This window comes from Triticum urartu, chromosome 5 (assembly GCF_003073215.2).
Source record: "Triticum urartu cultivar G1812 chromosome 5, Tu2.1, whole genome shotgun sequence".
Lineage (NCBI taxonomy): Eukaryota > Viridiplantae > Streptophyta > Magnoliopsida > Poales > Poaceae > Triticum > Triticum urartu.
This window is the reverse complement of record NC_053026.1, coordinates 467,780,326-467,805,005: the sequence shown is the minus strand read 5'-3', so window position 1 is coordinate 467,805,005 and position 24,680 is coordinate 467,780,326. Positions and strand designations below refer to the sequence as shown.

At 44.4% G+C, this 24,680-nt stretch overlaps 1 protein-coding gene and 2 pseudogenes across 2 annotated transcripts; 2 read left to right on the top strand and 1 right to left on the bottom strand.

Moving 5' to 3' along the window:
* Window positions 1-1,507: 1,507 nt before the first annotated feature.
* LOC125507158 lies at window positions 1,508-3,404 on the top strand (annotated as a pseudogene).
* Window positions 3,405-5,918: 2,514 nt separating this feature from the next.
* LOC125507157 lies at window positions 5,919-7,692 on the bottom strand (annotated as a pseudogene).
* A 6,543-nt stretch (window positions 7,693-14,235) lies between these two features.
* On the top strand, window positions 14,236-20,195 carry LOC125509895 (NADH dehydrogenase [ubiquinone] 1 alpha subcomplex assembly factor 2). 2 transcript variants are annotated; one of them, XM_048674922.1, is made up of 9 exons: window positions 14,236-14,377; window positions 14,517-14,755; window positions 14,901-14,957; window positions 15,129-15,181; window positions 15,322-15,373; window positions 18,670-18,729; window positions 18,938-19,009; window positions 19,156-19,222; window positions 19,744-20,195. In XM_048674922.1, exons 2-9 carry the CDS (start codon window positions 14,641-14,643, stop codon window positions 19,805-19,807), a joined length of 540 nt encoding a protein of 179 aa, XP_048530879.1. In that variant the 5' UTR covers window positions 14,236-14,377; window positions 14,517-14,640; the 3' UTR covers window positions 19,808-20,195. The 2 variants fall into 2 exon arrangements, with proteins under 2 accessions (XP_048530879.1, XP_048530880.1); XM_048674923.1 differs by having other exon boundaries at window positions 14,239-14,377; window positions 14,520-14,755.
* The last annotated feature ends 4,485 nt before the right edge of the window (window positions 20,196-24,680 follow it).

The window sequence follows — 24,680 nt, the reverse complement described above, 5'->3', positions numbered from 1 at the left end:
ACCGCAGCAGGGCTTCGCCGTTCTCTACGGAGAAGGAGGAGGTCTTGGAGGGGAGAGGGAGGCGCCAGGGGCATGGAGTGCGGCTGCCCTCCCTCCCCCCCTCTATATATAGGGTCCCCAAGGGGGGGCGCCGGCCCTGGAGATCCAATCTCCCAAGGGGGCGGCGGCCAAGGGGGGTGGAGTGCCCCCCAAGGCAAGTGGGGCGCCCTCCACCCTAGGGTTCCCAACCCTAGGCGCAGGGGGAAGGCCCAAGGGGGGCGCACCAGCCCACTAGGGGCTGGTTCCCCTCCCACTTCAGCCCATGGGGCCCTCTGGGATAGGTGGCCCCACCCGGTGGACCCCCGGGACCCTTCCGGTGGTCCCGGTACAATACCGGTGACCCCGAAACTTGTCCCAATAGCCGAAATAGCACTTCCTATATATAATTCTTTACCTCCGGACCATTCCGGAACTCCTCGTGACATCCGGGATCTCATCCGGGACTCCGAACAACTTTCGGGTTACTGCATATACATATCTCTACAACCCTAGCGTCACTGAACCTTAAGTGTGTAGACCCTACGGGTTCGGGAGACATGTAGACATGACCGAGATGGCTCTCCGGTCAATAACCAACAGCGGGATATGGATACCCATGTTGGCTCCCACATGCTCCTTGATGATATCATCAGATGAACCACGATGTCGAGGATTCACGCAATCCCGTATACAATTCCCTTTGTCAATCGGTACGTTACTTGCCCGAGATTCGATCGTCGGTATCCCAATACCTCGTTCAATCTCGTTACCGGCAAGTCACTTTACTCGTACCGTAATGCATGATCCCATGACCAGACACTTGGTCACTTTGAGCTCATTATGATGATGCATTACCGAGTGGGCCCAGAGATACCTCTCCGACATACGGAATGACAAATCCCAGTCTTGATCCGTGTCAACTCAACAGACACTTTCGGAGATACCCGTAGTATACCTTTATAGCCACCCAGTTACGTTGTGATGTTTGGTACACCCAAAGCAGTCCTACGGTATCCGGGAGTTACACGATCTCATGGTCTAAGGAAAAGATACTTGACATTGGAAAAACTCTAGCAAACGAACTATACGATCTTGTGCTATGTTTAGGATTGGGTCTTGTCCATCACATCATTCTCCTAATGATGTGATCTCGTTATCAATGATATCCAATGTCCATAGTCAGGAAACCATGACTATCTGTTGATCAACGAACTAGTCAACTAGAGGCTTACTAGGGACATGTTGGTGTCTATGTATTCACACATGTATTACGATTTCCGGATAACACAATTATAGCATGAATAAAAGACAATTATCATGAACAAGGAAATATAATAATAATCCTTTTTATTATTGCCTCTAGGGCATATTTCCAACACCGCCTGCCTCCCCTTTCAAAGTTGATACCGGCTGATCGATTGCGAGTTAGCAGCCACGACCGCACGAGCGTCAATTCCGCTCCAAGCTCCTCCTGCTCAACCGCGCGTGGATGGCGGGTTTCAATCTCTTCCGGCTGCGGCCGTTGCCAGAGCTTTTGCCGGAGGTCGAGGGCCCCGCGGAGGCCGTTCCTTTCCGGCGGAAGGCGGCCTACACCGCCGGCTCACTCCTCGTCCTCCTGGCGGGCAGCCAGCTCCCGCTCTATGGGATCGACAACAGCCGGGCCGGGGCTGCCGACGACCCGCTCTACTGGGTCCACACGGCCTACGCGGCCAACCGCGGAACCGCCATGTCCCTCGGCGTCTACCCCCTCCTCATGTCTGAGTTGAGCACCCACCTCCTCCTGGTGTCAGGAGCCATTAATCCCCTCCCTGAAAACCGCCTTCTCATGTGAGCACACTACATACTCTGCCTGCTTAACTATATGGATATTGCATGCTTGTTCTAAGCTTTTTACGTGGACTGCAGGACCGGAGGGCTGAAGAAGGCGCTCGGGGTGTTGTTCTCCACCGCGATCCCGGTCCGCGACGTGCTATCCGCGACCTACTTGGGCGCCGGGGGCGCGATCCTCGTCGCGCTGCAGATCTCCATTGGAAGCGTCGTTCTCATTTATCTCGACGACGCTCTTAGAAAGGGCTATGGCCTCCTTTCCGGCATCCCGTTATTCATCGCCGCCAATGTTTGGTAAGAATCAATACGGCCGGACTCAAACTCGGCGATCATATCAATTTTGCTAAGTCTCAGTCGACTAAAACTTCGTTATATCTAAGTCGATGCTATATTTGTTTGATCTTGCATGGAGATTTGTATAAAAAATTCTTTTCAGTTTTTCTTTTTTCTTCTTATATACTATATCACTTGACTGAGACTTGGTTAAGTCCCAGTCGACTGAGACCTATCCACACCCTTTTCATATAGCTATTTTTGTTGGATTTGTAACTAATTATTGCGTGTGTATATGTACGTTTTTCAGCGCAACTCTTTTTTGGAGAGCCTTCAGAGACGGCGCACATGGAAACCTCGCGGCGACGTTTGCCTTCTTTCTGCTTGTGTGCGGATTGCAAGGCTTGCATGTCGCGTTGCCACTGACAGATGATGCGCCTGCTGCTAGGTTTCAGTCCAACTACAGCATCAGCATATCCTACCTCGCCTATGCCCCCATCATCTTCCAAGCCACGCTTGTTGCATGCACATATACATTCTCAGAGGTGAGTATCTTGCACGATTCACATTTTTATCAGTCTATTAGTCCCGTAGTATGTCACTGCCTTGTGGTTGTGGCCGGATGAGTAAAATTTATGGATGTTTTAGGTCAATATTTGGTGCAGCAATTATTTACGGTATTTTGCGGAAACAAAATCGTCAATCTGCTCGGCAAGTGGGAGCGATCCAAACGTTTTGCAGGGTTTATTCCAGTAAGCGGGGTCGCCTACTACCTAACTACGCCACCAACGTGAGTACATACATACATAGAAATATTTGTGTCTCTGATCTCCTTAAAACACTCTTATATTATGGGATGAAGAGAGTATGATGTATTATGATTGAGATCTAACTGTTTCTCTGTGTCCATGAAATGAAGGTTGGCTGATGCAGCAAGAGACCCGGTGCACGCGTGCCTCTACGCCGCCTTACTGCTCATGGGATGCGCCCTCATATCGACGGCCTGGTTTGGACTGTGCCGATACTGAAGGAGGTACGTGTCCCGGTTGGTCGGGGAAAGAGTGACCGTGACGCCTGCGCGGGCCGGCTCGATTCGGCTCAGCCGGTGTAAGGGCCGTGTCGCCATGGTAGCCTTCGTCGTCGGACTCTGTGTCGGCGCGCTGACCCTCCTTGCGGGCTTCATGGGCGTCAGCGGCTCCGGCACTGGAATTATGCTGGCCGTCACCGGCATATACTCTTCCTGCTTGGACGGAGCTTCTTCTGGGATTGACACAATTGGACTCTGATTGAAGGACTCTTGGTTTAGATTGCTTGTCTGATTGTTCAGCTAAGCTAGGGCAATTTTGCTCAAATTTGAAGCCACCCTTACTTTTATGATGCAAATATGTACACGTGCCTTTTATTGAATTTCGTTCACGTTCGGCCACTGCAAACAGGCACTAAGGGTATTTCTAACTGTTCCCCTAAAAATAGTGAAGTATCTGGTGAAGTAAAAGTGAGTATATATACTCCACTAAGTTTTGACTGAACTTAACCGATTCCTTATATTTAACGGAGTAAAATTTTGTTTTTCTAAACTTTGCAATTCTAGTATAAATTGCAACTACATAGTAGCACACATATAGAAATTAAACATAAAATTGAATGTTCATGCAAATCACCAATATAGTTTACAACCCGAATTCAAAGTTTACCATCCGAATTATTCAAATTTAAACACGTCGAATGGTTCAAATGTAGCAAAGTAGCATGTGATAGAACAATTAGGACTCGTTAAGACGCTGCAAGTGATGCTCAACTAGATCTTGTAGGAGCTGAGAATGAACTTGACGGTTCTCGATCTTGCGATGCTCCTCCAGGAATGTCAGGGTTCTATTCGTATCATATTCTGGCTGAACCGGAGTACCGTTGGTGATGTACTGAAAGTTTTCGGGCATATCTCTCTCGTCTTCAATGATCTGTTATGCAATATGATGCAACAAGTCATGATCCGCCATAGAACCTTGGAATTCCAGTACTCGACAGGGCCATAAACGCAAAGCGCTTCTGAAGCACACCCAAGGTTCTCCCAACATCTTTCCTAGCAGCTTCTTGACATTGGGCAAAGTGAATGTTTTTGTTACCTTTTATACGTGAAATTATTTTGACCAAGGTGGCCCATGGTGCCATCGCAAGGTAGTAACCCATCAATAGTCGTGCCTGTTGACCGAGTAGTCACAGGTAGGAGCTTCACCTTTAATAAGCCTATAAAACAGAGGTGATCTCGACAACACATTCAAGTCGTTGTGAGAGGCAGGCAAACCAAAAAATGAATGACATATCCAAAGATCCATAGCATCTGCCTTAAAAATGATCGTTGGATCGTTGCAGTGGCCTTTATACTGACTTTTCCAGCCTATAGGACAATTTTCCATGTCCAATGCATACAGTCAAGTGATCCAAGCATCCTTGGTCATCCTCTTGCTTCACTCTTAGTCATCAGCTTCTGGGTGTCTTCCTCAGTTGGTGCTCTCAAGTACTCTAGTCCAAAGACAGCGATCACTGCTTTAGTGAATCTTCGAATAGACTCCAAGATTGTGTCTTCACCAATGTAGACATGGTCATCGATTGCATCGGCCGAACACCCATATGCCAAGACTCGAACGTCTCTCCACATGCATTTTCTTCGAAACTTGAACTAATCATCATATCTCTCAACGGCTTTTGCAATGGTGAGAGGAAGACTTGTATGCATCCGAAAGTGCTGGTGAAAGTACTTCTCCGGATAGGTTGGTTTTATGGCAAAGTAATCTCTCATGATCTTCGCATGACCCTCCGCTCTATCACGATTGATATGTATGCGGCCAAACTTTGATCCTCTCCTCGGCCGCCGAACATCATCATTGAAAATCATGCCTAAAACAATGTCAAAGTCATCGTCTTCTTCTTCCTCTTCGGGCGACGACGAGTCCTCCAAAACCATCTCCCTCAACATCTTCATCTACAATTCAAACGGCTTGGTTCAATCCAAAGGGCTCAGTTCACAAAGAAACGATAAAAAAAAACTCACCTAGCCAATTCGTCGAACACTTGTGATGCGGTGGTGGTGCACCGGCAGGCCAGTGTCATTCTGACCAAACAGGTCGGCGGCGACGAGAGGGAATGACCTACAGCGGTGTGCAGCCAACGCGAGATGCGGCGACCAGCAGAAAAAGGAAGAAATGAAGCAATCTGGCGAATCAACAAAAATGGCGACGGCGGTTCACCTGATTCCGGCGACAGGGACGGGGGCCAAAAGGGCTGGACGTCGGGCAGAAGGGCGGCGGAGGGTAGGCGAGGCAATGAGGTAGCGGCGGGGCTGGCGGGGGGTCGCCGGGAGTCACGCCGGCGAAAGTGCAAGTGCAGGGGCGACACGAGGGAGCGGCACGACTTTTACTCAATTTAGGAAGAAAATTGGGGAGAGGAGTAAAATTTTACTCCCTTACGACGGATAAGGGATCGGCTAGGTGCCGGTTAGAGGAGTAAAACGAAAATTTTACTCCTCTAGCCGGTTATAAGGGATCGGTTAGAAATGTCCTAAACACATTAGCCGTGCGCCATCCGTAAGTACAAAAACAACACACTCGCAGGGCTAGTAGTAGCACATATACATGCTTGTCTCGCTGATCAATCAAAGTACAACTGCACCAACCTCAGAATCCAATCAGCCATTGATGTGGCGAATTAGCAATGCATACACGGTAGCAACTCGTTAGTACTATATGTTCTCTCGCCGACAGTCAGACTTCTAGTACAACTAATCTACGCCGGGAATCCGTCAGTCAGAGTCCAACCGCGCCGGTCCCAGAAGAAGCTCTGGCGTGGAAGCAGGAAGAGTATACGCCGGTGACGGCGAGCATGATTCCGGTGCCGGAACCGGTGACGCGCATGAAGCCCGCCAGGGGGGTCAGAGCGCCGACACAGAGTCCAACGGCGAAGGCCACCATGGCGACACGGCCGTTCCACCGGCTGACGGAAATCGAGTCCGCCTGCGCAGGCGTCACGCTCACTCCGTCCCCAACCAGCCGGGCCACATATCTCTTTGAGTACCGGCGCAGCACGAACCAGGCCGTCCACACATAAGCGCAGCCGCCCAGCAGCAAGGCGGCATAGAGGCATGTGTGTACCGGGTCTCTTGCTACATCAGCCAAGCTGCATTTCATGGACATATATAGAGAAACAGTTAGATCTCAATCACGATCAATAGTTCAGAGACATATTAAGGAGTAGGCAATAATTCTACTCCCTCCGTACCAAAATACAAGACGTTTTTGCAGTTCAAATTTAACTATGAAAACGTCTTACATTTTGATACAGAGGTAGTATATGGGTACTCACGTTGGTGGTGTGGTTAGGTAGCAGGCGATCCCGCTTACTGGGACAAACCCTCCAAAACTTTTAGATCGTTCCCACTTGCCGAGCAGATTGACCAGCTTGTCCCCGCCAAATTTCATGTATAATTGCTGCAACAAACATTAACCCAAGACGAGAATTTTACTCATCCGGCCAGAGTACATGATGACTACGTACATTGATAAAAGTACGAATCATGCAAGCAAGGTACTCACCTCTGAGAATACATAGGTGCATGAAAGGAGCATGGCTTGGAAGAGGATGGGAGCATATGAGAGGTAGGATATGTCAATGCTGTAGTTGGCCTGAAACCTAGCAGCAGCCTCATCGTCTGGCGATCGCCGTGGCCTTGTCAGTGGCAACGCAACATGCAAACCTTGTAACCTGCAGACAAGCAGAAAGAAGCCAAACGTCGCCGCAACGTCTCCATGTTTGCCATCCCTGAAGGCCCTCCAGAGAAGAGTTGCACTGAACGTACACATGCATATCAACATATGCAATCATTAATTATGAATCCAACAAAACCAGTAGAGTAACATAGAAGTGTGTGTAGAAACAAAATATCAGAGTAAGTATGTATTCTTACCAAACATTGGCGGCGGTGCACAATGGAATGCCAGAAAGGAGGCCGTAGCCCTTTCTGAGGGCCTCGTCAAGATAAATGACGATGGCGCTTCCAACGAAAACCTGAAGCCAGATGAGGATCGAGGCCCCCGCGCTCCAGTGCCTCGCGGATAGCACGTGGCCGACTGGCACGGCAGCGGAGATCAGTACCGCCGGCACCTTCTGCAGCCCGTTCCTGCAGCACATGTGAAAAGTTCAGAATCAGTAGGATGCATCCATCTAAGCTGGGGAGAATTTGGTCAGGATACTTACAGGAGAAGGCGATTTTCAGGGATGGGGTTAACGACCCTTAACCCCAGGAGGAGGTGAGAGGCCGCCTCGGACACGAGGAGCGGGAACACGCCGAAGGCCATGACGGTTCCTCAGTTGGCCGCGTAGGCCGTGTGGAACCAGGGGGTCGTGCGCGGCCGTGCTGGTGTCGATCCCGTACAGCGGGAGCTGGGTGCCCGCCAGGACGACGAGGAGCGACCGGGCCGTGTACGCCGCCTTCCGCCGGAAGGGAACGGCTTCCGTGGGGCTCTCCACCTCCGGCAAGAGCTCCGCCAATGGCCGCAGCCGGAAGAGATTGAAGCTCGCCATCCGCGTCGGCATCGATGGGCTCGCGGGGAGCTTGGAACGGAACTAAAACTCTGCGTGCGTGCGTGCTTGGCTGCTACTAACTCGCAGTCGATCGGCCGGCGAGTGGCGACTCGACGGGCGGCAAGATCTTTTTGAGACTCCTGCTAGCTTTGTAAGAGCATCTTCAACAGTCGCCAAACGCGTCGCGTGCTAAAAACTACTTTGTCGCGCATCCATCGTCTAATTTGACGCGGTGTGCAGCGCTGACTCCAGCAGCCACGGTAAAATGTAGCGCGCACAGCTCCAGCAACGCACAAAAATGCAGCACGCGACTCTTGCACAAACAACATATGCATTTCAAAACAGAAGCAAAAAGATCAAATACAAACGAAATAAATCAAAATAAATAGTTCAATTTCGTTATTACAACTCAAACAAACAGTTTATCATTCAATACAACAAACAGTTCAACGATACAACAAATAGTTCAACAATACAATATCGAACGCACAAATCATGATGCTCTTTGTCGTCCATTCCATGCCCACCACTCCTCAATGAGATCCTTCTGAAGATCATCATGCGCTGCAGGACGTCGAATGGCATGCATGATAGGAGGCAACAAAACGGGCCACCCTTTTAGCCCTCCGTCGCACTCGCACGGGATGTCCCAAGAGCTCATACTGAGAGTAGTCTACATCTTGACCATGCTCATTCTCGATGATCATGTTATGCATGATCACACAAGCGTGCATGATGTATCAAAGCATTTTTTTGATCCCAAAATTTAGCCGGCCCTCTCACGCGGCTGAAGAGGGGGGTGAGTTGCGAGCGAGTACGCGAGAATACAACGCGCGGGAGCGGGCGCAGCAAATAAGCGGTGCGTGATGCAGTTTCGGCCCGCACGCTGAACTACATATGCCACGCGCGCGATTTTTACGCGCCCACTGAAGCCACTATACCGGTTGCGCGCGCGCTAAAATAGGCAATTTTACGACGCGGCACGGCGCGGCGCTAGTTTGATAAGGCTGTTGGAGATGCTGCTAACAGGGGGCGAAGGCGCGAAGCCGAGCTAGGCCGGGTGGTGGAAATCGAAGACAGGCGCGAAGCCGAGTCCGCTAGGTGGTTATCTAAACCCGAACCGGAATTACCCATCTTGTTTTAGATTGCCCGTACCCGGAATGGATTTGGGCATACAGGTTACCGGCGGTAGGAGTATATACAAGCCGGACTTGGCAAATCCGATCCTTACCTTACAGATTGGAAATATGCAAATAAATTCAAATTCATGGTTTAAAAAAATTCATGAATATGTAAAAAATGTTCCGGACTTTCAAAAAACGTTCGCAAACTATGAATATGAAAAAAAAATCACGAACAATGAATTTGGAAAAAATGGACGCCACTTTGAAAAATGTTTGCGAATGATAAATTTGAAAAGAAGGGAAAATATGTTCATGAACTATAAATTTGTATGCTCTCAAACAACAAAAAAGGTTCGCGAATATGGAATAAATGTTCGCAACTTTAAAAAAAGTATTCATGAACGATAAATTGGAAAATATGTTCGCAAACCACAAATATTGTTTGCGAATATGGAAAAAATGTCCATGACTTTAAAAAAATCACAAATGATGAATTTGAAAGAAAGTTCAGGAACGATGAATTTGGAAAAAATGTATGTGACTTTTAAAAATGTTTGCGAACAATAAATTTTATAAGAAAAGAAAATATGTTCATGAACAATAGATTTGAAAATATGTTTAGGAACAACAAAAATGGTCAAGAATATGGAATAAATGTTCACCATTTCTGAAAAGTATTCACGAATGATAAATTTGAAAATATGTTCGTAAACCACAAATATTGTGTGCAAATATGGAAAAAATGTTTGCGAGTTTAAAAAATGCTCACGAAAGATGAATTTGAAAAAGAGTTCATGAACAATGAATTTGGAAAAAATACTTGCAATAATTTATGAAACCATGAATTTGAATTTACTTGGAGCGAAGTGCATTTATCATTTTAACTAGAATTTATTTGCATATTTTTGTCACTGGCCATTACCTTGCATGGCCCCCTATCAGATGTGTCATGGGTCAACGATGCCAGCTGGGGCCCCTGTCCGATGTGTCATGGGTCAACGATGCTAGCTGGGCCCCCCTGTCCGATATGTCATGGGTCAATTACGCCAGCTGGGGCCCCCTGTCCAATGTGTCATGGGTCAACGATGCCGCTGGCCGGTTAGGCGGGGTTAGACAATTTTTTGACCTGAACGACACATTTACTGCACTTCGACAACCTAAATGCCGATTTTTATAGTTTAAGGACCTACATGATACCTTGAAATAGTTTAGGGACCTACCATGCACTTCACTCATGAGGAGCTAACATATTGCAAATTGCACCATTTCAGTCTCCGAGCATAATCGTTGAGAAGCTAATGATGTTACAAGCTGCAGAATAGTTATAGCGGTGTAAAGCAGATCATGCATTGCCACTTGGAGCAGAGGAGGCATGTCCACCAGAACAACAGAAAAATAGAGGAGCCGTTCAGCTTAGATAGCATGCACTCTGTTTGCACGTATTGGGTTTGATTTTTATCACGAGTTCGCTTTTCGGCCTCAGTGAGATACATTAGCAGAATATTTGTTGTGGCGGCTGCCGTGTTCCACGGCTGTCTTGTGCCGATCACATGTTGTTTGCGTGGAGCAACTAATTGATTTGAGGGGAAACGAGATGGTACCGCAGTTGCACTTCAGAAGAAGAAAGGGCTACAGGCTCAGAGAGCAACTGCTCGCTGCAAAAGAAAACCAAGGCCGAAGGCCAAGAGCAAAGGGAAGAACTGAAAAGGTGATCATGAACGACATCGACAATATATATTTGAACCTGAGGTTTTGCAGGTCGTCTCTGATCAGCTCTAAACTCGTGATTCAGAGAGGTTTCGCTGTTTAAAGAATGTACAACGCCCTTTCATAACTGCCCAAATTCAACCTGTTAGTGCGACAGCCGGCAAACCCTATTCCTCACCTGGTGCGCGAGTTTATACTTTCTCTGTCCTAAAATAAGTGTCTCAAGTTTATACTAGCTTAAGATATTTATTTTGGGACGGAGTAAACAAACGCACGGGGTGAGTGCGTCCTGGGCCAGTCCTTCTCAAGTGTTCATGGGTTTTCTTTTTCTATTCATTTCTTCTTTTATTTTTCCTTTCTCTTTTTATTTGTCATTGATTTTTGTTTTTGTTTTATACTTTGAGTCATTTTTCGGCAATACATGAACATACGTCCTCATTCTCAAAAAGAAAAAAAACATACGTCCTCACATGCACGAACAGATTTTTTTAACAGCTATAAATATTTTCTTAATAATACATGAACCTTTTATATTTGATATAACTGTTGTTGTACACATGAACATTTTTTGTGAGCAACACTTATTTCATACATATGAATATTTATATGTATGTCGTGAACGTATTTTTACAATTTTTTTGTTTTATCCATTTATTGACACCAATTTTTTAACCCATTAAGAAGAAATATTGAAATAAAAACAAACACAGATATACGAGTATGACTAATAGCATGGCTGGATGACGGAAAATGCAAATGGTGCATGGACACCATGGTGCCCGTTTCAAGAAAATCAATTTCTACAATGTAAAAAATGTTGAATTTTTTTGTAAACACACACACGCACATGTATAATACGTACGTGCACATTTTCATATCATTTTATTTTCAGCGTACAAAAAATACAAATATGTATTTTCAAATGGGACGCTTTGTGTTTGTGTTTGGCCGGATTTTTTTTACAGCCTGCAAATTATATTTTGTTTCAAAAAATAATTTCATAGGTCCGTAGTGAACACATACAAGTCTCCACAAGAAAATGATTTTTTTTTACTTTTAAATATATTCTTTTTCAAAAAAACGAGCACCATGGTGCCCGTGCACCATAAAGCCACACTCGGCTAGATGACGGCTATTGCAGTTGCCATGTCATATAAGTAAGGTAGACTATTAGACTCGGGAGTGTCGTTTTGACTCTAGGGTGCATATGCTCTTAGATGAACAGTAAATTTAAAACAAAGAGTAGATAATTTTATAGTATTATGATTATTTTTTGTGCATGTTATTGTTAATGTAACAAGCGTGTTTGAAAATTTTCATGCGAAACAGGATAGCAATGCTTCCTCAGTGACAAAATTAAGTGTAACATCTGAAGGTAATATTTGGCATTTGACTTGTTTTTTTTTTTTTTCACAGGTCAAAATGCTAAGCCTTTTCCCTAAAAGGCTACAGTCAGCATTTGGGTCTGACAGTGAACACATCTAATTATTTTTCAAAATTTTTAGACATTTGCCAAAAATATTTTGGGTGTGCACAAGCATACGCTCCCAAGAGCTGATTTGGATTTTGGATTAGACTCATACTTTTTCCGACTCACTCTCTTTCTCTTTCTTCATTTTTTTATTACATTTGCATGGGAGCACACATAGAATGAGGGCTGACATGAGATCTCACTCCCCTCTTTTTTCAACGTCTATCTTCTCTATATAGGCAAAAATGTCATGTAAACATGCTATAAACCCCTTGCTAGGCCTTGTTTGGTAGACGGCTATTAGCAGGTTTCTAAGGGTTTATCCACTTGGGCCTAAGATCTGTAATATTCCTAGATGCGCTACTTTGTACACGAGGATTGTATCGGACCAACCCTAATTTCCCCAAGTGAACCCATTGAAACCCCGCGGAAATGAATGCACAAGTCGATGGGTCATGGATTTTTGCTCGCCACCTCAAGATGAAGGCTTACGAGACCCTTCCTCTTCCCTCCTCCTCCATCCGATTGCCTCTAGCGGACGCCCGGTTGGTACCGCCACACTCCTTCCCCAATAGCATCGAGGCCTTCTCTCTGGCATGCTTATCTTCCTCCTTCCTTCCCCTATGCTCCCCTCCCACGCGCACAAAAAAATATTTTTTTACAGAAAAAGGATTATGGATGGGAGAAGACTCGGGACAAGAGAAGAAAGTTGGGGATATGGTAAAGGGCAGGGATTCACCAAATCCCCTAAAAGAGAATCAACCCTTGGTTTGATGTCTAGGAGCGTTTGACACTCTCTATGCCTTATTATGGTGGGAAAATTCCACAAGTTCATCAACAACGCAAAAAGTCAACAAATTTTAGTATGAGAGATAAAGGCGGTTAGACAACTTATAAAGTTAAAAAAACGTGGTTTTGAGTTCTTGCTAGTTTTTTTGTATGAAATTCAGGTTAGGTGAATGCATTTAATAATCGGAAAAGATTGAATCAAAATACCATTTCTTAACTGATTGATATTGTCTTTGTATAAGAACTATAAAATTCTGAATGATCCAAATGGGCACTTGTTTGTTTTATCTCTAGGTAATAATAAAGGGCGCTATTGCTTCTGGCGGTATGTCACTGAAATTGTCCCCAGAGTTGCAAAATATTGCCCACCGATGCCATCTATAAGTGATAAGAAAACGTTTCACACAGGGAAATCCCGTCTGGGCCGGCCCGTACAGAGGAACCTTCTATATTACGCTTTGCGCGCTGGGAGAAGACACAACTCGCCTATTTGGGCCGACCCATGGCTGGGAGGCCTGTTTTTCAAATTCCGCTTTTTTTTACTTTTCTGTCTTCTTTTTTTCTACTTTAAATAATTTGGGACTTCAAAATAGTCTCAAAAATTAGAAAAATAAGAATTATGAAATAAAATGTTTAATAATTCATAAATGTTTCTGGATTCAGAAAATTTTCATGATTTTTTAAAATGTTCGTATATTCAAAAAATATGTGCAATTTTAAAAAAAAATGCTCAGGAATAAAAAAATGTTCAACATTTTTAAAAAGTTATGCATTAAAAATGTTAATGAAATTGAACAAAATTTCTGTCAATTCAAAAAAAGATCATGAATTTAAAAATATCCTAAAATTCAAAAAATGTTCGTCACTTTCTCCCTCTGTACAAAGTCGAGTCACTTATTTTGGGATGGAGGAAGTACAAAATAGTTTATTGATTCGTAAAATGTTCATGATTTAGAAAATGATCATGCATTTCAAAAAATATTTTTTAAATAAAGAAATGTTCGTGGATTTAAAAAATTGTTCCAACAATTTTCTAAAAAATGTTCGTAAATTTTAGAAATGTTCACCTATTCAAGAAAAATGTTTTTAAAATGTTCACAGTTTTGAAAAAAAATCTTTGCACACAGTATTAAATGTTCATGCATTCAAGAAATGTTCATGATTTTAGAAAATGTTAAAAATTTGTAAAAAAGGCTCATGAATTTGAAAAATGTTCACGATTTCAGATATGTTCAGGAGTTTAAAAAAATCATGATTTTTAAAAATTGTTCATGATTTCACGAAAATGAGAGTGGTGTATATCGGTGACGCAGCAACATGTGGCTATGGCCATCGAAGATTATGATTTTTCTTCCATTGCAACGCACGGGGCATTTTGCTAGTATTTTGAGATACAAACTTGGTTTTACTACTTTGGTTGAGCCGAACTTTGGTTCACCCGGCCCACCCCTGTCGGTCGTTGTGCCCTCTGCTCTGGTTGGACCCGGAGTCCCGGACCCAAACTGCCTGGCGTGCTCTTCTCCCAGCCGCCCAGCAACATCGACTCCCCTCGGCGACCCCAACTCCGGCGGCGGCGCTGCAGGTCGAAGCGCGGGTAAGTCGCATCTCGACGTCCACGGACCAATCTCCCCATTCTCTAGACCTCGCGCTGCTGCGCGCCTGCTATGCTGCCTACGTGCCCTTACGCGCGCCTCTTCTCCCGATCCCCAAATCCCCCAACCCTCTTTTTGCAGCAGGAGGCGGCGCGTCTGAGCAGCCGGCGGCCAGCGGAGGAGGGGTCCATAAGGCGGCGTCGCGGTAACCGGTCGGGCGAGCGGCGAACGGACGAAGGCGGCCGGAAGAGGGGGCGCCGGAGCGATGTCGAAGCGGTTGATGGAGCGGATGCTGGGGATGTTCCGGTCGCGGACGCAGGTGGGCGTCGACAGGGCCGGCAACCACTACTTCTCCCGCGTCGAGGAGGTCGACGGCGCCAGTACGTGTCCCCGCGTCCGTCTCTCCCCCTACACTCCTTCCTGTTGTCGATGCGTTCTCTTCTCCCTTGCGACAAGAACCTGCGGTCTCCTCTATGAAAGTGATCCTGATGTGTCCGTGTTTCTGCTTCGTGATGCATTACACAGTGAAAGAGAAGCGGTGGATTGAGTTCAAGGGCGACCGGGACCCGACCACTGTTCCAGGTTACGCCTCCTATCGCTTGTTAGGCCTGTGAGAATCTCTAGTTCTCCAATTTGGCTGGTACCAACAAATGTTTTTTGCAGGCATGTATGGTTTATGGCCTTCATTCTGAGCCAATATAGTCGGATTTGTCAGTGGGTAGACAGCATCTGATAGTTGCGTCATGCTTGTAGTTGAGTGGATTTGCTGGTTGAATGGACAAAGGAAGAAGGCTCCAACACCAGAGGTAAGGAGTGAGACCGTGCCACTCACATGGTTCTCTGAAAACTTCACATTGATTGTTTACTTCTCCTTGCTTACTTAGTAAGGGAAGCAGCGTGTTCATTGCATCAGATACTGATGTGATGTATTGCTACACTGAGACAGGAATTAGCTGAACTGGAGGCGAGGCGTGAACGCGTGAAGCAAAATGTTGAACGTATGTATCTGCTGATTCCAACTTCTAACCTCTCTTTTGCTATTGTTCTTAAGCTTCACTCGCTCCACATTATGTGTATTGCTCGTTGATAATGTTACTGTTTAAGTTAAAGCGATAGCTCCCAAACATGTTGTTCTCACATGTCTATGACTTGTGTTTTTACGTTTTGCATCATTGTTCGTTAATCTTATGTCATCATTGAGATATGCTACAAAAAGGCACATCAAATGTGTGTGTTAGAGTGAATCAAAGATGTTTGATGACTCTGAAATGCTATGCAGAAGTAATTTGCTTATGCCGCTCATGAGTAATGCCTATTGTTTTTTGGGGTTGCACTCGTTGGAATGCATTAGCATTGTTGTTGTAGTCTGCCTTATGGTTGTTACTGTGTGCGTTTTATGCTAATTCGGTAATTCCCGTTACTTTCACTAGATAGTAAAATGGGAGAATGATGCTCATGGTCAGAGATGTTTGTTATCCTCTTTGATGATAAACCTTTTATTTGTGACTGCTAAATGGGAACTGTGTAATATTTCTTTTTTTACAACAGCTGGTCTATTATTTCTTACATGTATTTACACAGCAATGGCTCTAGAAACAGCGGAGGAACCCCATACCACACACCCGAGCCATTCAAATAACAACCAAGTTTTGCTAACACATGGGTACAACCATTAGCCTCTCTACGACACCATACAACCCGGAATTCAGAAAAGGAAAAACACCTGACTTTTAGCTCTTCAATCAGGTAACATCTCTACGATAGCAGCGTTCTTCAGTTTTCACACCGTTTCGTCCATCGCCGGCACTATCTTATCTAGTTGAGTCGCAACATGACTCCTTTCGCCGCCAACAGCTCTGCAAGCGCTGGATCACACACATAAGGGGGCCCGGAGCTTTTCCCTGCAACAAAGGAGCCGTCAATCCTCCTGATAATTACTCCTGCTCTGCCAGCTCCACCACCAATATTAAGCCCTCCGTCCACATTTACCTTCACCCAGCCGTGAGGCGGAGGAAACCATCTCTCAATAGCACATACACTTGAGGAAGCTGGTACCGATTTAAACTGATTCCATTCACCAGCAAGGGAACAAACTCTTTTGGCCACTTTCTTCGGATTTTGCACAGGTTCACCTCTTGAGGCAGCATTCCTCTCCTGCCACAAATCATATAATATTCTAATGTATAAAGAGAGGTCATCCTTTGATAAAACCTGAAATAGGGATAGCATCCAGCTCGCCAGGTCTCGGCCTTCTCTGCTCTTTCCCGAGAGTTGTGGCCACTTCTTGTTGCACAGATGCTCCAGCTCCAACGAATTAGGATTCCTCTCTGTAGCAGTAGGGCATGTCATTTGTCAACACCACCTCGGTGGAAAGCATTGGAAGGGGCATCTAACATTGAGCTTGATATTCCTCCTAGCCAATTCAGCTCCGACAGCCACACTCCGTAGGGCAACACGCCATGCCTTGTGAGCATCGGAAGAAGATGATGAAGATCCACCCTTCCTGTCCCATTGAACAATAAAATCATTAAATCTCCTGGCTTTGTATGCGGATTTGACAGAGAAAATACGAACTGATATGTAGTTCCATGCCAGATAGTCGTCTCCTTCCCAATTCCCAATTTGTATATTCGTAATGTCATTCACATCTATTTCTGGGGCCAAGAGCCTATTAAAACTGGAGGGAATGGGGTATGAAGCAAAATCACTTGAAAAAATTATCGCCACAAGCAGCCCACCAGTTAGTTGGAATACCGATAGACATTTCAGTTTCTTCAATGTTACATTGACTGCAAACAGGAATAATATGCACTTGAAAATTAGTTTATTATGCTTATGAACAAACTTTAGTTTAGGCCAGCTTCATTTTGTTATGTCCTTGGTATTGGCATAGACTTCCTCCCACTGGCGGAGCGAGCCAGTAGGCAATGGGAGCGAGCCATGTATTTCCTTAACAATAACAAATTTACTAGAGTTCTCAATTTATTTGGTGCATATATGTGTATTATACGTGGGTAGTCAACATTTTTGCAAAAATAATGGGTGTGCATTTGTACACCCAAACACACATGTAGCTCTGCCCATGCTTCCTCCTCAAGTACAAGATATTGCGAACACATGTAGAAATCGGGGATCAGGGAAAAATAACAGAAACGAAGATGGAGATTGGAGATAGAACCTTTCAGTTTTATTTCATAAGTTCTCCGTTATTCATCTCACCAACACTCCTACCACAGCATACAACCAGTTCATCTTCAATACCTTGCTTGAAAGACTCACTCCAGGTCTCCAACCCAAGCACACATTTATGGCCCCCGATCCTGATGGCGTCTTCCTTGTCCCCATTTTCTCTTTCTTGCTCTGTTTACATGCTGTCAGTTACATGCATGTCATTCCAGGCAATGTTCAAAAAAGCGGAAAGCGTAAGCGAAGCGGAAGGCCACAACTTAGAGCAATGGACGCTTAAGCGTTTTTTGAAATTGGCTAGAATTTGACAGATTTTGAATAATATACACAGGAAAATAGGAAACACGGCACATGGGTAATTGAAATAGCATCTAAAATACAGTTCACATCATAGCATATACACATCAGGTTCACATAGCAAGCAAAATAACAACTAAAATGCAGTTCAGTTCAAATAGTCATAACCTAATAGAGATCATGTGGCAGAATTCTGCCAGAATATAAAGGAAATAGTTCCCGAACAGAGCCTAATAATAAGATAAATGACATATTGCCATTATTGCGCAAGCAGACAAGCAAAAGTAGTTCAAAAACAGCCAAATTCTGGCTAAATTTAAGAAAAAAAACGCTTAATCTACCGCTTAGGGCAAAAGCGAAGCGGTTTGCCATCGCTCAGCGCTTAAGCGTCGCTTAAAAACGCTTTCTTGAACACTGATTCCAGGTTTGAAACATATCTGTAGATTCACCCAGTCACATAAAAAACATTTTGGAGCAATGACTAGCCGGTGTGTAATCTGACTTCCTGTTTGTATTTCTAAAATCTGTTTACAAATGTATGCTTACCTACCATTGTCCCAGATGCCTTCTGTCCACTTTGAAGCTTTCATTCTAGTTGCACTGCAATAGAAGATCTTATTCATAAGTTTTTTCTCATCAAGGTCCCCTTATATATTACTCCCTCCGTCCCATAATATAAGAGCGTTTTTCATACTAGTGTAGTGTGAAAAACGCTCTTATATTATGGGACAGAGGGAGTAGTATATAGTTCTACATGTGTGTCATTTCATGGATTTGCTTCACTGATACATTTAATCTATGTCCAATCAAGTTCTTAAAAAGAAAGAAGAAGAGGAAAGAAGGTCTGGTGTCCGACCAGTCAAGACAATTGGTATGTTTTTCATGTCACTCCGTAGGTTCCATTATTTTCTATCAGCGGTTGTATATCCCTTTGGAGTTCCTTCTTGTATGCAACTACTAAATTGTTATACTTGAATCATTGGCTTTGCCCAAAGAGTTTGCAAGAAATAAAATAAGTATTATCATATTGCATTTTCTTTCCTTTTGATTGTTTGCTATTGATGTTCTTCCAAATATAGGGAAAACGGATTCTCCAAATCTGAGAAGTTTTACACAGCAGTTCCCTGGTACATCTGAAGATAAAAAGAAAGGTAACATGGTCTTATTTGCTACTACCTCCATACCAAAAGTTGAACTGCAAAAATGTCTTATACTTTGGTACAGAGGTAGTATCTGTTATGATTGTGACGTAGTGTAGCTCAAATATGTGCCTTAACATTTCTGTCATTCTGTTTAGAACCTGAGAAGGTGTCTAAGCCCAATGATGTGACTGATGTAGAAGATGCCAGAACAGATAATGACAGGTGTGTTCCGATGCAGAAGTTTTTCTCTAAATGTTGTAATTTGTGTTGAGATGGTATTTGTTCACTAGCCATTTTCGTCTATAATGCCAATCACTGTCTAGCATACGCTACTGTGTTGTTTCTTCAGAGAGCAATGCCTGCCTTTTGTTGTATTATACCTGCCTTCCATAATTCATTCAGTTCTGCAATTGATGGCCTATGAGTATTGTTCAATTGTATGTAAAATGAAGTTGATCTATCTAGTTTTAACCTTTTAGGATTGAAATGGAGTGCGGCATCCTGGCGTATTGAGAACGAGAATTCATTAATATGCTTATATTTCATAGTGAATCTGGCAATATCTTCTGGGTTTCTAAGTGCAAAGTGCAAACTGTCCCCAACTTTTGGATATTGGAGAAGTATAGAAAGCACGCCCCTTTATACAACATCTGTAGCTAATCTGTGAACTAAAAGAAAAGGTTACAAACTGCTATTATTTCATTTGACTCCGTTGATTTGAATCCATGTTCATTTTGTTTCAGGTCTTCTGAGCCAACAGGTACTGGTGCCAGTTTTAAACCAGGGACTTGGCTGCCACCGTCTTGAATGCCAACCTATAATTGCAGCTGACCAAGTGTCTCTGCTTGAGCTTTTTTTTCGTGGCCTACCTGCTGTCAGTTCTGATAGATTATTCCAAGATTATGCTTCCCTTAACCATTTTGATACAAGAAATGGGGAATTTTGTATTTTGTGTAACACCATATGCCTGCCAATTGATAAAGTTCAGTGAGGTCGCACCTCACTAAGCAACACTGGCACTCTCTCTTTTGATTTTCTTTTTCTGAAGTCTTCGGTGCTAGTTTTGATAGCAAAAAGTTTGGAAGACAACTAATCATGCTTCTTTTATGGAGTTAGAGGTCTGCTTTTTGTTTGCATGGTGTAACAACTGAAATTGGTGCAATATTACTGTCTAAGATGCAAAGTTACATGTAAACTTGTTTGTTAGGTAGTCATATAGACTTTTTTGTTATGTATTTGTATAGACTGTCGAAACTAAGGGGCTGTTTGGTTCCCAGCCACACCTAACCTTAGACAAGTTTGACCAAGTTAGGTAGGTGTTTGGTTCTAGCCACACCTAAGGCAAGGATTTTTTTTATGAGTAGTGAACCCCACATGTCATAGACACAAAAAGTGTGGCAAGATTTTTTTAGGCAAGCCAAAGTGTGGCTAACAATTTGAGCAACTCAACTAAGGCAAGTGTGGCAAGTGTGGCAAAAATCATATGGCAATATATGGCAAAGATAGTCACAATCCAAACAGCCCCTAAATGCACCACTGGATGGCATTTTATTTCACCTTTTTCTCATTTCTTTTGAGTTTTCATGCTCATGTTTTCTCTGACGGTTCTGTTCTGCGCCGTCCAATCTCTTCTCTCTCGTATCAAAGAGACAGATGGCACCCGTCCACGGGTTCCATAATCTCCACATTGCTGAAACTACGTCAGATTGTTAACGGCAACAAATGGGTGAAATCATCTTACGCTAAAGGTGGTGTTGGGAAAGAGATTGCAGTAGCTACTCCCTCAGATCCCTGCAACACTTATTTTGGATCAGAAAGAGTATTATTTTGGAAGACTTTTTGGCGCCCAATGCAAACATGTAGCGTAAGTCACTGAGCCACTGCCACGTGTACTACGCTTAGTGGATAGCAATGAAAAACCTTCAATGGGTTACCTGTATGAAGCCATGGAGAAGGTAAAGGTACTATAAGTTATGTTGAGTAATCGATGTGGTTGGAGAAGAAACTTCACAGTCAATGGAGAAGGTAAAGGTACTATAAGTTATGTAAAGGATATTTTTTTCTCAATCCTGGTATTTACTTTAGTCCCTCTTTGAAGATGCAAAGCATTGTGTCTAGGCCCTAGGGAGCTTATTAAGAAATCAAGGTGTTTCTCCAGCTCCATGAGCACAAGAAATCAAGCGGTTAATTTGGCCTTCCAAATTGCAATTCGTCAAGGAGAGAAACTTAACCCAGGTAATAATGTTTTCCATGTTGTTATGGACTTATGGCCCAGAGTCTGAGTTATCTTCTGTTATAAGTATTTTTTTACCCCCAAATGTTTTCCATGTACTAACTTTCACTGACCCGTACCAACAATCTTTCAGGAACTTGCACAAGTGCATAGATGCCATTGACCCTGTTAACCTGGACAACATAGTTGTTTTGGATGAACAAGTCAGTGAAGAGCCTAAGCCTTCTTTGCACAGATGGCCTGAACTAGGAGAGCATTGACACGCCATTTGCCGAACCAACTTCAGATGATGAAGAACTCCTCGCTATTGAAGACGGCGATGAGGCCCTAGGCCCGATGCCGGCACTGTCCTGGTCAAGAGCAGATGCCTCATACTGCGCACATCCAGATCAGGATCCTCGTGTCTCTGTGACTCAAGATGGTGTGCAACATAAGCCTGCCTAGTGAGTCCCGGAAGGCTGGAAGCTATGTTGAGTAGTGAACAGATCTGCACTTCTGCAGTTAGGACACATGTACCAGGCTCTGAAGCTTTCCTATGCATGGAATTGATTGCCGGCAGCTCAACTTTATCTGGTTATTAGTTCCGTAATCCAAACTAGTGCTGAAACCATTCCCCTGTTCTAATCTTGTAGCATGACTAGCATCTGCAGGACTTGTTCTGCTTGTATCATTTCCTGTTTCTTGTCTTTAGGTGCCAGTGTGTGTATTACATGTAGACTGTGTTACCACCGTTCTGCCTCAAGAACATGCATGCACACTAGAAAAGGCATTTCTTAGCTGCCAGCAACTTCTGGTCAAGCTTAGCGATAATTTCTTTCAAGTATGGATCGACATCGAAGAACTGTACAAGTAGATGCAGGATGAAGTAGGTAGGTAGGTAGCTAACCCACTCGAGCGAGGTCTGGTTGTGGAATTGCCTTCTGGAACGTCTACTTGTATGGTTCTACTGTAGATTCCAAGCCAGGCAGGTGATGGCATTCTCAGGCCTGCTGAACACTGAGCACTTGTTTCGTTGGTAACAACAGATGGGGTCATATTATGGTTTTGCAATCATTTCCTTCTCAGCACATGTTGCAGCACACAGATCGATATTCATGACATCGCAGTTGCCTGCGGATCGCAAAGCCTAAATTTGCTGTCTGTGATCTTGCCATCTTGGTGCTGGAATGTACATGCATACACACACACAGACGGACAGACAGACAGATAGATAGATTCATCTTTATGTATGTACATACATACATTAGAGAAGATGCAGACAACGCATATCTTTCATCACCAGGGGTGATAGCCTAGCCTGACAGTGACCCGGCCCTCCGCAAGGCCACAGCGCACAGGATAAGAGAGGGCGAAAGATGACATGTGCTGTTCATCCAGCTACAGGATATGCAGTCCGGGGCCTGTTGGACCGATGGCCCTGGCATCCTATGCTTGTCCCCTAGGGCCCCCTAGGCCCCTTCTGCCCAAAAGGCCTAGCCAGCAAGTGGTCAAAAAGCCTTGAAAAGGGAACAGTTGCTTGCACCTCAAGGTTCGAACTTGTCATCATCAATTCACCTCTTCATTCACATATGTGCACAGCAAACGATTCATCTGACCAGAAACATACTCACAACAGTCGAATCCGATATTATACTATGATGATGACGAGGAGGAGGAGGATATGTTATCTCCATGCTTTAATTCCAGTGCTTTATATATATATATATATATATATATATATATATATATATATATATATATATATCACCCTCCGACCCTCTAACAGTACCATGTATATCAAGCCAAGTTACTGCCATCTGAAACTTCTTCCAAAAAAAAAGGGTTTCTAGCAGCAACTTCGCGTGCAGGAGCCTGCCATGTGTGCTTCCTTGATTTCTGATCCCTGAACCTGATGGTTCACTTTCTTAAAAAGAAAAAAACTGACGGTTTCATCTCTCCTTCAGTCTTGCCGTATACTACTACTACTGCTACTACTCCATCTTCTCTACTATCTCTGAGTGGAACGCATGCCTGAGAGATACGGGGGCCCAGAAAGCAACCGCAGCACGCATGGCTCTCTCCTGTGCCATTTGGACCTCCATTCCTCTCTGAAAACCAGAAACGGCAGCGGCAGTATTTGCCACTTGGAGCCTTCACGGATACAGCATAGGTAGGTAGTCTACAAGATAGGTAAATGAATTATCATGGAAAGCAAGTTTTCCCAAAGAACTGAACAATAACTTGCTTGCATTCAGAAGAAAAGGGAGAGGTGTATACGTACTAGCAAAAGAAGAAAGATGGAAACCGTGCAGCTAATCAAGGAAAGATGCCATTGGCGGCCAGCGGACGGCTCATGGATGGCTTATTATTATTATTTTTGAAACGGAGGCTCATGGATGGCTTATCTTGCAAGGAAGGTGGTTGGTTTCTGTAGCAAAGCTTAAAGCGGCCGGTGACGGTGGGCGAGTTCGTCGCAGCAGCAGGAGTACTGTTACTGTTAGAGACATATGGCTGTAGTAAAGTCTGGATCTACCATGGCTAGCTGCCTAATTAACCCGGTGCTTGTTGTTGTGTCTAGTCATGTGGATTTACTGCTCAATCCCTCATTGCTGTGTGCGTTTCCCATTGCTAGCTGCACAAAGCAAATAATACGTACTGCTAGCCTAGAGGTAAAAGCAATAGGTAGCTTCTCTGCTAGTCTGAAGGAGTAGTATTTTTGCCGGTACTGCATTAGGTGGGGAGGGGATCAGCCCGTATAATAAACTAACTAGGCAGAGCGGCTGATGACAGGCTGCATATCTTATACTACCGCAGAACTGGTTTGGGTTCCTTCAAAAAAAAAAGAACTGGTTTGGGTTCAGAGTTATAGAGAACCGGCTTGGATTCAGAGTTAGACAGGCCCTGACATACGTACTGCATAGCTGAACAATTAATACAGGGGGATCGGAGTTGGTTTCAGTCTTTCAGAGACCGAACAATTATATTTGTCACCCTGTTCCTGACATTACCTCCGAAGAATCGCAGTAAAAAAAAGTATTAGTTAGTCATGTACTGTACGTCACACAACATGCCTCTTGGTGCAGGCAGCGGCTGCCTGCCTCTGACATTCACAATTAAAGGAAAATCCGTCGCATGTACCTGCCATGAGCCACACTTTATAACACTGATGAAAAGGTCAAAACGCAATCGCGGAGCAGATTAAACTATATTGAGATCGATCGGTCGATCGATGAGTTCGATTTTATAAGCTGGGTGGCGACGAGCAGCCGCTGCCGCACGTATTTTATACCGCTTTTTGTTGGGCTCGATCGATCGACGTCGTCCTCACAGATTTTTTATACTAAGATTAGTAGTAATCCGGACGGTTAGTTTCTTGAGAGCTATGCTAGCGATTACAGTCTTACACACACTGATTGCCGCAGAATCTTAGTTGAAAAGCTGCCTGCATCGCGTACACAGCATGCCTCC